Raw genomic sequence first — 16639 nt, 5'->3', positions numbered from 1 at the left:
ACATTTCCAACATATTTGTACTTCTGTATCTCCTTAGAAGTCTTTCTGAAAACATATCTTAGTATCATCTGCCAGGTACTATGCACGAAATACAATTTGTAGGTCTAGTATTCACAAGAGAGGTTTAGAAGCAGCAAGATGTTAAAAAAAGAACCAGTGTTATTTTAATGGTTGCTTATTCTTCAGGAGCAATTTTGTTGCTCTGGGCCAAAGTATCTTACCTAAAAACTGCCACAACATCAGAGACTTTGTAAGAGCAATCCATTCTATCATCACCTTTGTTTCCATTTTTATATACCACTTAACGTTAATACTTATAAGTAAAACTCTCGGGCTCTGCTTCCATCAAAATCAATACATTTCTTCCACAAAAATACAGTGGTACTCACTCCAGTAGCTGCTGCCATCAGAGATTTCTTTGTAAGTGAGGAGGCAAGAATATTATAATGATAAAAGCAGAAACTTTCAAAGGCTGACTCACTGATTGACTTGGTTTTTTCATAGTTTATTGTACTGGCGTGACTTCAAGATGCTGAGTTGTATGCCCATTCACCTGTTTAGCCCAGTAAAAAGTTCTGCAACTTTAAAACTAGATCTGAGAGCAAAGGAGGGGAGAAGGAAAAGCAGTGGAATATTTTTGCAGCTGTATTCAAAACACAGAGATAAGCAGTGCTCTCATAGTTCTCTGCTCTGCAGACAGACAGGGAGTTTTCCCTTGCTGTTTTCACTGGTTTTTCTCTCATTAGCTGAGGCCAGAAGGTTTTTTTGAACTGTTCAGCCATTGTTCATCCCGGGAACACCAGGATTATTGTCTGGGGCCCCCCAAGCTTTAGTGCGGCTGGGACACTGGACCCGAGCTCCAGAGAGACTGAGAGAAAGCCAAGGACGCACGCACAACAAGGACTCTGAACTACAAAAGTACTCTCTTTGAATTTGCCATCTCCTCAAAACAATGAGAGGTTCCATTATTTAATATGATTCATTTTCTCGTGTTTGTGAATACTTTGTTTGGTAAATCAATAGTTTTTTCCACTTTCCTTGAAGGAGATTTATGTCTCCCAAACCAGCATGGGGAGGGGTCCCCTGAATTTGTTTTCTAGAGGGACCCCTTTGGAGGTTTCCCCCTAAATTTGGCCTAAACCAGAACACACATGCACTTCAGTAAAATATGAAAAACTCCTAAGTCACAGCATCACAGAGGAAAAAAGAACAAAACCTTTAAATTGTTTAAACAAAAATTAAAATTCCATTTTGCTTTCTAGCTTTGAGTCTCATAGTAGACATTTCATTGCTAGAGAAAAATCTTTGTCATATGCAGTCTCCAGTGAGGTTCTGCAAGTTACATCTCTTTTTCCATTATACTTTTGCCAAAAAGTGGCAGCGAGTATGTTGATTGGTCTGCGAAATCTAGGATAGGCAGCCTAGAAAGAAACAAATTCAGTTAAATTGATGGAACACAATTAAGTTAGATAGCAACTTTCATTACCAGTAGGGCTAGTGGGAAGGTACCATAAAATAAGCAAATCTGAAAAAGAAACATATGAGAGATTGTGAAGGTGGGATTTCACAAAATATTATTATCCAAGGTACTGGTTTTTGTTGCGGGGTGTTTGGGGCTTTTTTTTCATTTTTTGAGATGAGAAATACAATTGAATATTCAGAAGGGATTCAAACAAGTCTGGAGAGTGGCAGACATATATGGCTACTTCTCCTTCTTTACTAAACCTCCAGAATTTTGTCCACTTCTTCCTTTTCTCTCCCAAACAAAAAATAAAAAGAGATACATATTTTATGAGCCCACATCCAACTGATTTTGGCAGAAAACCCCAAACCTTTCCAGAGCTAAAAAGAAAGCCCACTGAACCTAGAATATATTTCAGAGTTAAGATGAATGGACTCAAAGTGAGGTCTGGTCTTGGTGGACAACCAACCAACCAATAGTAGTCTGACTTGCCTGAAGTTCAGGGAATAAAGAAATCACAGCAGAACTGTTATGATCTAGCAAAACCACAATGTGAGTATAGCAACTGATAAGTTCAGGGCTCATATAAAGGATATGATCTGCAGAGGAGTGGATGGATGCCTCAAAAACTGACAGAAGCAGCTGAGAATGGGGTGTGCTTCAAAACACTATTGGCTTTATTTGGATGTGCCTATTAAATATTTATATGATAAACATAGAATAAATGGTAAAAAATTTAAAGATTCTTGAATAGACTCTTATTCTAGTTGCTGCCACATATTAGTCATCAGAGCACAATTTCCTTTTGATTTTTAATGCATTAAAATCATTTCCGCTTATTTGAAATTGAGAAAATATTTCCCACAATCATTTGTTGAACGTTAGCAGTTACAACCATTTTCCAAATACAGGCTACTTCAGACATCAACCATTCACTTTGAATAGATATAAATCCCCCAACTGCCATTTATCTAATGCCTGCAATTATCTGTTCTCTTTTGCTAAGATGACTTGGAATCATGAGTCCATTAGAACAGGCAATCATTCCCTTCTCCAAAGAAGTATCTTCCTGCTTAACTCTAATGGGAGTCACAGTTTAACATTTTACTTGAAAGAAATTACTGAAAAATGTCTTTGGATCCAAACCTGCTGAAAGAAATATGACAACGAGCATTACTGGTCCTGTTCAATAAATCTTGCTCTTTTCTCAATGGTCATTTCTGTGTTTCATCCTTTGCACAACGTACCATTTCCTTTGTGTTTGGTGGTATCTTCAATAAAGACAGCATATATTACTTTTAATAGGAAAAAAAATCTTGAGTTTTTCTTCTTTCTTCCCCCCCCCTCCCCTTTTCTGAATTTTTAAAGGTGTTTACTTTGTGCTTTAAAGGTGATCTTAATTCCTAGCTGTATCTGGTGACTTAACGTGCATCACTGAGTAGTAATATATTTATCTGCAATGTTATTAATATGTCTATCCATCCAAGCAACAAACTCCCAGTGGCATAAACAGTGCAAAGAATTCCCTTTTGCATCTCAATGATACCAGCATAGTACAAAAACATCCCTGAACATACGCTCCTGTCTCACTTTTCATATGTTAGTCAGGACCTCTTTGCATTCTGGAAAGCAGGCTGGCCATGGCAAATTTAGTTTCCTGATTTGGCTGCCTCCTTATCAATATATTTATTCTGCTGCCTTAAGGAATCAGAATAAGAATTGTCAGCACTAGATGGAGCTCCTGTACAGCAACATCTCAGGGAAAAATCTTCGGGGCTGCTGTGCATGAGAAAAGCAGAAATGGATGTGCAGCCCTGGTGTAGCAGGAGGATGCTCTCAGGGCAGTCAGGTTCACTGCTGCATCCTCATGCCCATGCTACCCTGCAGGGCCCCCATCTCCTGCCAGGACTGCTCCTTTTGAAACGTGGGGGCATCCCCAGGACCTTCCTCCATGCTGAGGATGTGCACAACTGTAATACATAACATGCAGTCTCAGGGGGTTTCTGTATGTGGGACATGGCACCAAATCAGCCAAGAGGTGAAATGACATCTGCTAACCAATGAACCAAGCATCCACAGAGCACACAACCAGTGTCCTTCCAATGAGCTTCTCCTTTTTCACTGAATCCATCTGCTGATTTTTAATAATAAGAGTATATTTCTAATGATTTTCTATAATCTGTGGGGTTTCTTTGGCAGTTACCATTCCTAGGGGTGGAGCACGCTACAAATACTAACTATTCTGTCAAGTTTTTCATAATGTCTAGTGGTCAAACTGGTTTTTATTCTAATTAGATATTAACTGGTCAATAAATAGTCATATCTGATACCATTAATGCAGTCTCAAAATATGATGATCAGGCTTTACACTGCCTTTGAATCAGGAGTTTCTTGTGCAGTTTTACAACCCCACAATCTCACATGGTGTAGAAGTGAGCTGAAACATCAGAGAAGGCTGCTCCTGTCTCTATCCAAGGTCACTGTGATGGCTGAAGGATGTGCAAACAGGAAAAGCAGCATTTCCCATTCCTTAACCCCCTCCAAAGGACCTCAAAGTGGAGATCCTTTGCTACATCCATTAAAAAATTCAATGTAACCAATGCAGACAGAAATCCTTTGCAGTACATTTTCACCCAACCAATGTGTCTAATCTTCAACAATGGATAGAAGGGAGGAAATTGCACCAGAAAGTGTAGTAGTGGAGATGTGGGCAAGTATGCCTATCATGGAGAGAAGCCATACCTTGCTTAATTCATCAGAGGTTCTTGACAGCACCATGCAGACAGGGCTGATGCCTACTTGGATTTTCAAACAACTTAGACTAGCCCAAAGGCTTTTAAGGATAGTAAGCTGCCATGCAATAACAGAAATCTTCATGTGAATGAATAATTAAATAGAGGTAGGAAATAAAAAACAGGAGAAAAAAAATTAGTTTTCTTAGTGGAAACTGTGGATAGCAAAGTTCCCCATAGATCTGTCCTAGGCCCTGGGCTGTTCATCACGTTAACAACTGATCTGGAAAAGATGGGGAAATGTGAAAAGTTTTCTAATCATACTACACAGAATAACTCAAAATCAACAAAAACTGCCTGTGAAGTACTGCAGCACAGCCACATGAATTGGAGCCATCAAGCATACGAGATGCAGTACTGATGCAAACTACCATATGTGGAAGAAAACAGACCTGGCTTTTAATACACAGCATTGTTTCTGACTTACTGCTCTGCAAAGTGAGTTATGATAGAGAACTTAACACAAACCACTTCCACTAAGCACCAATGCTCAGCAACATTAAGAAAAGCAAACATCAGGACTTATTAGAACAGGAAAACAGAGAAAAGAAAGACAAAAGGTGGACAGGGAAAGATTATTTAGTGTTTCCTAAAGTAAGTAGGTTTTCAAATTAAATCATCAGGTTGCAGACTCAGAATAAACAAACTGGAGAAGGTACTGCTCTTTGCATAGTACATAGTTAATAAGTGGAATTCCTTTATATATTATATTGTGCATACCAAAATTTTGCAGGTTTCCTGAGAGCAAGTGGAATGGGAGATAAACACAGGAAGACCTATTAGATTCAAAAGTACTGTTTCATGGAAGATAGGTGTCCATACACCACAAATCACAGGCTGTGGTACTACATATTGGAAAAATATCACTGGACGCTGAAAATGATCCCAGCTTTAAGTTTAGTATTTTAGAAGAATAGCTAGGCAAAATATTTTGAATGGAATGTACTTGATATGTATACAAAAAACACTTTGCAAGGCATAACTTATTGAAATGATAAGAAAAAACAATTACAGCACAGTAAGAAGCTAATACCTGCTTGTATCTGATATCAGTATTTCTTTTCCAAAGGTCTGAATGCCACCACCCTAAAAAAGATATTAACTTGTAAAATTCTTACTCATTCTCAAATTCCTTGTTAAACACCACTTGGTGCACTGACCTATAGAGGAAAACTGCTCCATGAAGCAAATCAGATGGTGATATGCTACTCTCTACTGCTCTTATCTCAATGTATATTAAGCTAAGGCTTTATCTTGCCTCATAACCTGCTTTCTACCCATTAGAAAAAGTCTATTTAAATTCTGACTGGCATATTTATCTGGCAGCCTTTCATCCTACTCCTGTGATGTGGTCTTTGCCTCTCTCAAGAATATTAAATAGAAATACATTTTCAATTTTGAGAAGTACACATAGTAAAGCAATCCTCAGCAAGATCATGCAGCCACTGCTGGATCTTGTCCCTCTTGCGCTGCTACATGTTTTTTCTCTGAAAATTGAACAGTATAAAAACAGTGCAAAATTTCAAAGTTTGGATAAATTAGGGCAAACCGCTGTGATTTGTTACAAAGAATTACATGGAGAAGAGTTACTTGGTGCACCAGTTAGCGTACAGAACATATTGAAAATATATACACAAATGCCACATACATACTCCACTCTTTCACAGAGAGGAAGAATTTGTAACTTGTCCTCACTACCATATTAACTCCTACCCTAGAACTGTCTCTAATTAACTCCTGCTGAACTCAAACTGAGGCAGACAGGGATGGCCATCAGCCTCCCATGCAGTGCTTGCTCTGCTGCCAGCAGTGGAGGGGAGAGCAGTGCCTGCCCTGCTCTGCCTTGGGCTGCCTGCTGTGCAGTGCCCAAACAGCTTAACAGCTTGCCTAATTTCATTAGGGTGATTAACCAGTCAGTCTAAAGAGGTCCCCTGGTAACTCCACAAACAGCCTGAACGCAGGACAAAAATAACCCCCAAACTGTAAATCTGGCAAACAATAATGCTTCAGTGTGCACATGCACATAAGGGTTAAGTCTAAACGTTGTCCATCCTAAAAATCTCATAAGGTCAAGTTAAACAGAATTATCTATGGTAATTTTGTAAAATTCATACCACTTCTTAGCTGAAAGCAAATCTTGCCAGATGTTAATGTGTTTTTCCAGTATTCAGAGGTCTGTACTAGACTCAGACAACTCTTAGATATTAAGCAACAAAATGCCATATAAGTGAATTAACTAATAGTTTTGAATTTTAGAAATTACCAAAGTCCTAATCTAAGCAAAGTTTTACATAGTTTTTTATTTGTAAAGATGATATCTTCCTTATTAAATTTTTGTTACCTTCTTTTTGTTACCTTGTTTTCTGATAGTCGCTTGGTCCTGAAAAAATTTCTACTGTTATAAATCTCTACAAAAATAATTCACCATAAAGAAGTTTCCTTTTTTTGATTCATCTGAAGCCTGTTGACTTTGATTCATTCTTGTCATAGTTATCTACTGTTTCTGCTCTTAATTGCATTAGTGAAACCAATAGAAACAAAGAATAGGAGCAGGGGAAAGAAACAATAGAAGATATAATTGAAAAAAACAATAGAAACAAAGAATAGGAGCAGGGGAAGAAACAATAGAACATATAACTGAAAATCAACACTAGAAATTTAGAATGTCTGCCTCTAATAAAACACTGAAAAATAGATGCAAAGATTTCCAGCTAGCCCAGTGAGTCCCTAGCCTTCTGCTTTTTGGCTGCTATATTTCTTAAGAAACAGCAGAAGTTTGTATCTGACCACAGGATGAGATTGTACTTCATCACACTGGAGTCTTTGAAATAGGCTTAAGAAACTACAAATAGGAGAAGTAACATAATTTACAACATGCTGGGAAGACTTGCTGGCAGAAATAGCCCAGAGCAATTGAGCCTGATGCTGATAGCTGGCACAAGAAACCTTCAGCTGGAACAGGTGAATTCTAGTATAATGTAGAAAAGATGGTACCCAGGTGACCTTGATTAGATGCATTACCATCCAGACACTGAGAGATGCCTGAGGAGTCAAGCAGCCCCAGGAATCTGAGGTTTCACCCTTGCATGGGGTGGTCCCCTGATTGTATCCCCTGATCCTCGCTGGGCCAGCACAACATGGAGGGGAGAGAGGGGCAAACAGGTCCCACACTGCTCAGGAAGGAAAGCACAGGGACATTTCACAGAAATGGGATGTGGGCATGTCATGGGGGTGAAATGCCTACTCAGAGTGGTACTCTTTGTGTTTTCTGCCTGCAGATTCCAAATGTTCCTCCTGCCTGCATCAATTATGGGAGAGTCTAGAGCAGACAGAGATAACTTTGAGTTACTTTAAAAAAAACCAAAACAACCCATAACAAAACCAAATCCACAAATCTCTCAGTATTGGGAGGCATTTGGATTATTTAAGAAGTGAATGATGTTAGCTGAGAAATCCACAGAAGTAATTAAGTGGTCTGCGGCTCAGTAGAGACTGTAGTTTATTGACATTACTGAATCCTCAATTTCAGAAGCAGTTTCTCAGCTAGTGTTGATATGTAGAAAATCACAAATGTAAACAGAATAGTTTCGGCTTTCAAATAAACTCATTTTCCTTTTTTAGTGTCAGCACACTAATTTAATAAATTTTTTTTCTCACTTAATACACTCCTAAAATTAGAAACATAGCAGAAACACTAATATAAAAAATCCCCAAGCAATAGGAAACAGAATACAAACCCTAATAACTACTTTTAAGTATGAAGTATTTGCCACAGCTGAGGGGAAAAAAGAACTTTATAGTTATCACCTATTATTGTGTCATTATTTTGAACTATGCCAATGGTTCTGTAGCCTTTTTATCACTGAAAATACTGTAAGTTTCATTTGCTTACTGGATTGGAAGACTCTGCTTAAATGCTTCCTAAAAAGAAAAAGATATAGAAAAATAATGTCTTGAGTTAAGAAATAGTCCTTAGATATATAACTTGAATGTGAACAGCTAAAGATAATACTGTCTCTCTGGCATACTTCAGGGGCTACAAAGAAAGCTTAAAAGTTTTCCAAAAAATACCGAATTCTGTTCAGATGGGTCAGCATGTGGATGGTCTTAACAGTTCCTAGATATTATTAAACACATAGTTAAAAAATATGATTTAATAGCCCTTCACGAGCAAAGTCCATTGCTCTCTAATATGGTTTTATCTTGACTGAATATTGCTTATTTACTGGCCTCTATTTTATTTCATTATACCCACTGGAGTACCAAAAAGCCAGCTACATTTTTATGGTATATTTTTTCTCATGCATGTGACCTGATTAGCAAAAGAGCTGGTTTCTACCTTTTCCTAAATTAAAAGAAAGCCAGCATCAGGCACAGCCTTGCCTGGGTTAATGCCATGACCCAGGATTAGGGAAAAGGGCCTGGAAATATCAACGATTAAACTTGAACTCTGATAGAAATGCTGTTTCCTCATCTCCAGCAGGGCTTATAGCCATGACCTTTTAGACTCAATTCACCATCAGGATAATTCTGCAAGAAATTCAACATGGTCTTTGCCTTTAAACTCCTGTTTGAGGTGTCCATGTGAACTGAACGCTGTTTGTATATTTCTTTGCACAAAGTCTCCACCATTCTGCAAAGTGTCCATAACACAGAACCGAAAGTATGCAACTGTGCTGCAGGATGGCTGCCCAACTGAAAGGACCAAACATTGGCAGAAATCTGTAGTCACTTGCACATGCACAGAAACAGACCTTGGGCATGAGCAGAACACTATTTTGCATTGACAGCTGACATCTGTACACAAAAAATGCCAAAGGGCTGATCAATTTCCTTACAGAATTCTTTTGTTCTTCTGTCCCTATTTTCAGGGACACACGCACACAAACTGTTGTCCGTCCTTCACTGTTATTATTACTGCATGTTTTTTGCTGTTTTCTTTTGTACAGGCATTAGGAAAACAGATTCTAGATTCCTGATCATACAACAAAACATGTCAGAAAACATTAAGGATGGCAGCTAAGGGAGAAAATGTTTCTATCTCCATGTGGTTCCCTGCGCAAACTGAGGGTATGTGAGGATGTTTTCAGAGCACTCTCCAGCTCCTGTTTGAGCCATTGCTTGAATTTCTGCAGTGATGAAAGATGAGAGAGGGTAGGAGGAGGGAACTGTGGGGGTTCTTAACCACAGGATCTTAACACTGTTACCATCAACAGCTATAGTCTGTAACACCTTGTAAATGGGTAAATTGAATGACGCCGTCCTGCTTTTCAGCTAGGGTAGAGTTAATTTCTACTCAGTAGCTCTCATAGTACTAGATTTTCTGTTCAGAATGAGAATGGTGTTGATAACACACTGATATTTTGGGGGTTTTTGCTAGATCATGTTTATCCTAGGTCATGGAGTTCTTTTTTCCTTGTCTCGTAGTCTGCCAGTGAGGAGGTATACAAATGAAACTGTGAGGGAGCATAGCTGGAACAGGTGACCTAACCAAAGGGATATTCCAGACCACAGAATAACAAGCCCAATATATAAGCTGAGAGGAGTTTCCCAGAAAGGCAGCTGGTGTCTGACATTGATCAGCAGGTGGTGAGAAACCACACTGTGTGCAAATTTTTTCCCCTCTTATATTGTCATCATTGTTATTGTTTACCATTATTATTGCATTTCACTTTATCTTCAATTATTAAACTGTTCTTATCTCAACCAAAATTTTGCTTTGATTCTCCTCCCCTTTCCACAGGGAGAAGAGAGGAGGGCTTGAGCAAGGGGTTGCACAGTGCTTCACCTCCAGCCCAGCACACATCTTGGGTGATACTCTGCCGTAACCAAGGCAAAACTTTCTCTTATCTCAAGAAGGTGTTAAAGTGCCTACCAGAGTGAAGTCTCTGATTTCAGGAATAACATTCAAAGTAGGACTTAAGGCCTTCCATTTTCACTTTCTTTTTCAAGGCACGATTCCTTCTTTATCATGTTTTCCAAAATTTTTGCCCAAGTTGTCTCCCCGCTTTAAGGATGTAAATTGAATGCAGAAGTCCAGTACTTATGCTCAACAAATTACCTGCAGAAAGAGCTGACAGCATTTTCCCTACATTATGAATTTGGGATTATAAAATTGGTAAGAAGACTGGGACACCTCTTCATGGAAACACAGCAGACATCTTAAAAATGCTCACTCTTTCACAACTACTCTAGGCAATTTCAACTTTGTACAGTGTTTAATGCATATAGGAAATGGAAATTCCTGGAAACATCCTGGAAGAGGATACTGAAGTGGGGAGGGAACTAGAAGCAAAAGTAAGAAAATTAGAGGAAGGAAAAAGAAGTAATAAACACCCAATTTTTGAGGGGCCTTTTATGACTTCATAGAGGTACAGAGCAGGGATCTACCCCTGAGTTTGCATTCCTTTCATAGTCCATGGAGATAGAGGGGTGCAGGGAGGACATATCTCATCTCCCTGAAGAGAACGTCTCAGATGTGTTGAACAGTGTTCATGCTGGCAGTACACATTTGGTTTTCTATTGATTATAAAAAAGCCTTGGGGATTGGAAAATGTCTGGTTCTAGTCAGACGATTCCCATCTGTCTCTAACGGGTTGAGCATTTCATTTTTTCCAAGTAAATATGGCCCTGAGAAGTGTATTTAATAATATACATTATTGATTAGTTATTTAAATAAAAATAGTATAGCAGGCTAACTTCCAGTTCTCTAAAGAAGATATGCCAAAAGAGGAATTCAGATTACATATCTTCTTAATAAGTACTTTTCTATCTTCGTTTACTATAAAAATTGAATACATACCAGATGCTGGAAATTACATAGAAAAATTCAGGATAAATTGTCAATTGTTACACTGTATCAAAATAACTAAATCTGTCTAGGTCATGACAGCATTTCTCCTTTTTTTTTTTTTAGATAAAGGGACTGTAAACACTTTTGACTTATTCCCATGAGTCAGGCACTGGTTTTCTCCCTCTCTGTTTGAACCAGTGGATTATTTCTGATACTGACCAATTACTGAGGAAAGCTTGCATGGGTCACATGACTGCAGGCATAACAGAGTCTGTGCATCTCAAACAGAGAATGTTTTCAGGGTCTGTTGTAGAACTATGTTTTCCTAAGCAATACTGATTAGTTGTGTTTGCTACCAACTTTATTTATAGAAGTATCACCTTTAATGCCACTGGAAAAGTAGCAATCAATGATAATTGGGCAGGGGAGGAGCTGCTAGGAGTGGTTTTGCCCTGGGAGATGAGTACTTGCTGCATCAAAGCTCAGAAAACATCAGATGGCCCCTTTCAGGATCAAGCCAAGTGAGATGGTGTCTTTTTTGTGGAAAGAACCATATCTTTTCACAGAAGAGTTGTTTATTACATCTGAGATCTCAACTGCATCCCATAAACAGAGAGTTTCCAGTATGTCAGAAGTTTATGCTCTAAATGTAAGTACCTTAGTTTAAGGCAGTGAGTCTAAGACAAGGTAAAATACTAAGAAAATTATTTGTTTAAGGTCACGAGGCAGCTGAACTTTAAAGCAAAATCATGAGCAGCTCCATTTCTCATTCATTGTGCTCTCTGGCAGTTTACAAGGGAATAAATTGATAACTGCTTTAATATGACTATCTACCCACCAAGCTGAGTACAGGGTTTCTAAAAAGATTAAATTCCTCATTTAGGTATGACCTTGAGTTATCAATGGACATTAGGACACATCTACATGCCTTACTTCAGACTGTAGCCTTCTGCTGCACCCAGGACTGACAGGATGCTGTGTGGGAAGACACAGACGTCAAGTGACACAGCTTTCGTATGAGATGGGCATCTCTGGCTCCTCTAGAATAGTGATGTTCTTCTACCCAACACTGATCAGAATTCATTTTTTACAATGAAATATTGGAAACAACTTCTCAACCAAGCTGCCAGGTATTTTAACCACCATGAAGGTTAAGAAAGACAAAAACAGCCAGCTAAAAACAAGTGCTAAGAATTCAACAGGCACAAAAATTTCCCTGCTAGTAATGTGCCTTGGAACTTTTCCAGCATTAGAATCTAGTGTTGGATTTCTGTTGCCAGAGACAGCTTTGTCTTTCTCATTTGTATCAATCTACTTAATATTTAATCCTGATATGACATGGCATAGAGTAGTGGTTCTAAAAATGAACTCCAGGAGTCATGTGAGCTCAAATTCTGCCTGTCCTACATGTTTGGGAAGTTTACATTAGTGCAAGTATCTTGAGAAAAGACAAATATTTTCTGAAAGTTTGCATCTGTCTGGAGATTTGAAATGTTTAATAAGGCACTGTGCAGAGATTACATGTGCTATGGTCAAAACTGCAAGACAAACCTAATCTTAGGATGGCATATCACTTCCTGTGTATGTGGTCTCTATGGGAGTGCCTTAAAAATAATACACTTTTCCTAAATTAAAATCTAATGCTTATTAATTTCATTATATATTTATCCACCCTTCTTTCACCTTGCCTGCAAAGTTTACTGATAGTTCAGCTGTGAAAATAGATCCCGTCCCTGTGTCACTTTCCATGTTTGCTTAAATGTATTACCATGAGCCTGTTGAACCGTGATGAAGTGGTAATGGCAGCAAATTTTAAAGTGTAATGGCAGCAAATTTTAAAAATCCATCCATTTCCCCAACTCAGTGACATGTGCAATTTCCACTGCAGTGACCTACTTAACAGAGCTGCAATCAAGGACGAGCACCAGGGTAAAATCATTTACTCTGGGAACAGACCATGCTGTTGCTCCTTTAGCTCCATTCCTGGTGCTTCCCCAAATCAAGACCCAACAGCTTATACTTCCATAGCAGATCTCAGAGTATTTCATTTTCTCCTTAACTTCCCCATTACATGCTTATTGATCAGCATCTGCACTTCCCATTTGCTTCCAAACTTTGTGCTTTCCACACATGATTTGAAATCACAAAGCAGACTTAGGGATAGCAGCAAGTAATTAAACCAAAAAACTACACTTTGCCCATAATTTTTCTCCATTGTGCCCATGGCAGCCCCCTGGTAGTTATTCTTGGGTCATGGTTTTTCAGTGCCTGGGGTAGGCAATAGATTCCCTGGTAAACAGCTTACTCAATTTCCCACCAAGTGACATCAACATACATGGCACTGTCAATACTGCTTGAACACCCACCTCTTTCCCCTCCCCCCTCTTCAAATGTTATTCCCCCCTCCCACTGGTAAATAATAAAAAGAAAGCTCAAAGTATGGAGAAAAAAAAAAAAGCAGTCCTGGATTCTTTCTGCCTGAGAAAACTACTTACAGAAATACTGGAATATATAAAACACACAAAAATGGAAATAAAACCTGGAAGAAGACATGTCATTCTGTTCAGCACAGATCAAACTGAAAACCACCTACCAAAACAAGCCAAGGTACTATTGACCATAAAGTCTATTTTTGGATGGCCAAAGTGCTCTTATATTATGCAGCACTCCTAACTCCTGAGACTTTGGGCAAAGCAGCAGTTTCCCAGAGGAAGCTGCCAGGAGGAGTTAATGGTCGTAAGTGGAACACACATTTAAGGAAGGGACAGGTATCAGAGACCACACCACTGGAAGTATCAAAGAGTTTATAATTCAGGTAGAGAACATGTGTTTGAATTCACCACCTGATTTTACATCAAGAGCTGTGGGAGCACTTCTTGGGTCAAAGGGCCTACACAAGACGTGTTGCAATCCAGGGTGGGAAAAGAGCCAGGAATGCGTTTGTCCTGTCCTCTTGGCCTGGAGGCACCAAAGCAAGGATGCAGAGCAAGAGGGAGCTGTGCCAAGTCCCCTGATCTGGGTTAGATAAGGATCACATCTAGAAATGCACCCACAGGCCAGTTCATGCTTTAGTGGATGTTTTAATGAATGTAAGAAAGGGTCACTGCTTGGTAATGGAACAGGCATCTTCAAGCAATAGGCCTCATCCTTGGAGGGATGAAGACTGTCCTCTGACTGTTCACTGTCCTTTATATTCTTTCAATAATTAAAAGAAATCCAGTTACAGCCCTTACATCTAGCAGTGCAAAAGATGGTTGCAAAAAAATTTCGTCTGGAGAGGAGAACAACACCGAATACTTTTCCCCTCACTTCTGACAAATCTATTCCTGCAACTTAATTTTCTACTGAAGCTGCAAGACTGCAAGTCTAAAATAAGTATTTTGCTTTACAGAACAGAAATCATCTGATGATAAGAACTCACTATCTGGGACATGAGTAATTCACACTATAGATTAAGAGATAATTAAAAATGGTAAATATAGTACTTTCAGGAGGCTTTGTTCATGACAGAAACCGCACTGAGGGACCTGCAGTTAAGCAATGGCACAGATTTTCCTGAAAAAGAGGGAAGTATTATATATGTTCATACACTTAATCAAACTCTATTCAGTGGCTGACTTTTTTTAGAGTTCATTTTCAGCTCTTAAGAAATAAGTAATTTTGAAGAATGAGATACATTAGGAAATATTTATTAGATCTATGTTAATCTTTCATAAAGTCTTTTTTTAAAATGTTTTAAACTATGCAGGTCACTTGTGCTTGACCATAACAAGGCAATAAAAGTATCCTTCTGTTCACCACAGAAGAGCATTTATCTCCCTAATCACATTGCTTAGTGCACCAGTGCTAAAAAGAAGAATAGTAAAGAATCATCACTGAACTCTTACCAAAGCAGGAATTGACAAAGCCATACCACCTACAAGCATGGTCCCCTCCAATCCATTTCCCACGGATGTTGGATGCAAAACTGAGGGTGGTGCCTGAGATGCACACTAACATGTCACTGACACTGATGTTCAGGAGAAGCATGTTGACTGGGTTACGCAGGGTTTTGAACTTGCAGAAGAGGATGAGGACAATCAAGTTATTCAAGAAACCAAAAAACAAGATTAATCCAAGAAAAACAGCCACTACTGTGTGCCCACTTCGTGAGAGTCCAGCCCTTGGCTCAACAGGATGTGCAGGTGCACCAAAACTCAGGTTATACATCCAAGTGTGGTTCATTTCGGACTTCGTCATGGATCAGTGAGGGCACAGATGCTGGGTGCCCTTTGCTGAAGCAGTTTCCCAGAAGTCATTCCATCACAGATGAAATCGTCTCAGGAGCCTTGTGATCTTTGCTCAGATGAGTTGGTTATGCAGGTATGAGACACTGTATCATAGCACAGCACTATTTTCCTGCATTGTGTCTTTCCAGGGGTCTGCTCTGCAGTAAATTCAGGGCAACAGAACCAAGTGAACAATCACCTCAAATTCATCTTTTTTTTCAAACATAGGATAATATTAGATGATCTTTTCTGATGTTCAGAATGGAAGGTATCTTAAAAAGATGCTTCAGCATGGTCTCCTCCTTCAGAGTAGACGGCAGCCCTATCAACGGCAGCTACCCTCCTTTCCTCTGACAATGGGTGTCTTTCTGAAAATATAGAAAAAACAAATGGTTAAAACCAAAAAACTCTTTCCACACAAAAACCAAAAAATAGGTACATCATTTACTAACAGTTCCTCCTGTTTTGAAGTGTAACAAATATCTCTCATTCTTTTCAGTTTTTACTCTGATTTTTACCAGAAACATCAGTTTGTTTCCTCTGATGTTTTATGCAATTTTTCCCTAGCTCACAGTTTAGCATGGAGAAAGTCGTTTGCACCTTCCTAGCAAAGTTCCTCACGTGAGAAAATGCATGCTGAAACATACATTTTGTATCAGCTTCCCAGAGGAAGAACTCTGTCTTCCTCCACATTAAGTCAATCTACACCAAGTGAAGTTTCATTCTTGGCTTGGCTTTAATTCAAATGATGACAAATTTAGGAGGAGAAGGTATTTCTTTACCCAGAAAGAAAAATATCAAATGCTGTCCCTCAAGTTCTCATGTGCACACAAAGGTTTGCAGATCTGTGATAACAAGAACTCTCCTCCCACATTTACCAGATGTCTTCCTTTATTATTTATAAAGCAGCCAGACACCCAAAGCCCCACATCTCTCCTATCACAGGCATAAATTTTACCCACATGGAGTGAATACATTGCTTGTGTGTTTTGTGAAACAATAGTGTTTAGTGTGGATTCACAATTACATAGCCTACCTTCTCTGTGGTTGCAGGCAAATCCTGCACAAAATTTTCCATAAAAATGGAGATGTGTGTATATGTGTATATGTATGTGTATATGTATGTGTATATGTGTATATGTGTATGTATGTATATATATATATATATATATATGAATTTCCACTCCCCAGTGCAAAATGCATGATACCCATAGCTTGCTAGACTAAAAAAATTTGAAACCTTCTCTTTCATGTGTCATGTACTCCTAGAATGATTGCATGTCAAAATGGAGCGTCTCCTATATTACTCCTAACTGTTGTTTTC

The 16639-nt window shown here is 38.8% G+C and overlaps 1 protein-coding gene across 1 annotated transcript in view; it reads right to left on the bottom strand.

The window, feature by feature from the left end:
- LOC132323851 (pinopsin-like) overlaps window positions 1-15680 on the bottom strand; it is a 77661-nt gene extending 61981 nt beyond the window's left edge. Inside the window, exon 1 of the mRNA XM_059839589.1 lies at window positions 14935-15680. Within this exon, the coding sequence (XP_059695572.1) occupies window positions 14935-15286 (352 nt within the window). The 5' untranslated portion in view covers window positions 15287-15680. The remainder of the gene's footprint in view (window positions 1-14934) is intronic.
- Window positions 15681-16639: the final 959 nt, after the last annotated feature.

Source organism: Haemorhous mexicanus, chromosome 2, assembly GCF_027477595.1.
Source record: "Haemorhous mexicanus isolate bHaeMex1 chromosome 2, bHaeMex1.pri, whole genome shotgun sequence".
NCBI classification, from domain to species: domain Eukaryota; kingdom Metazoa; phylum Chordata; class Aves; order Passeriformes; family Fringillidae; genus Haemorhous; species Haemorhous mexicanus.
The sequence above is the reverse complement of the archived record's forward strand: the minus strand, read 5'-3'. Positions and strand labels throughout refer to the sequence as shown.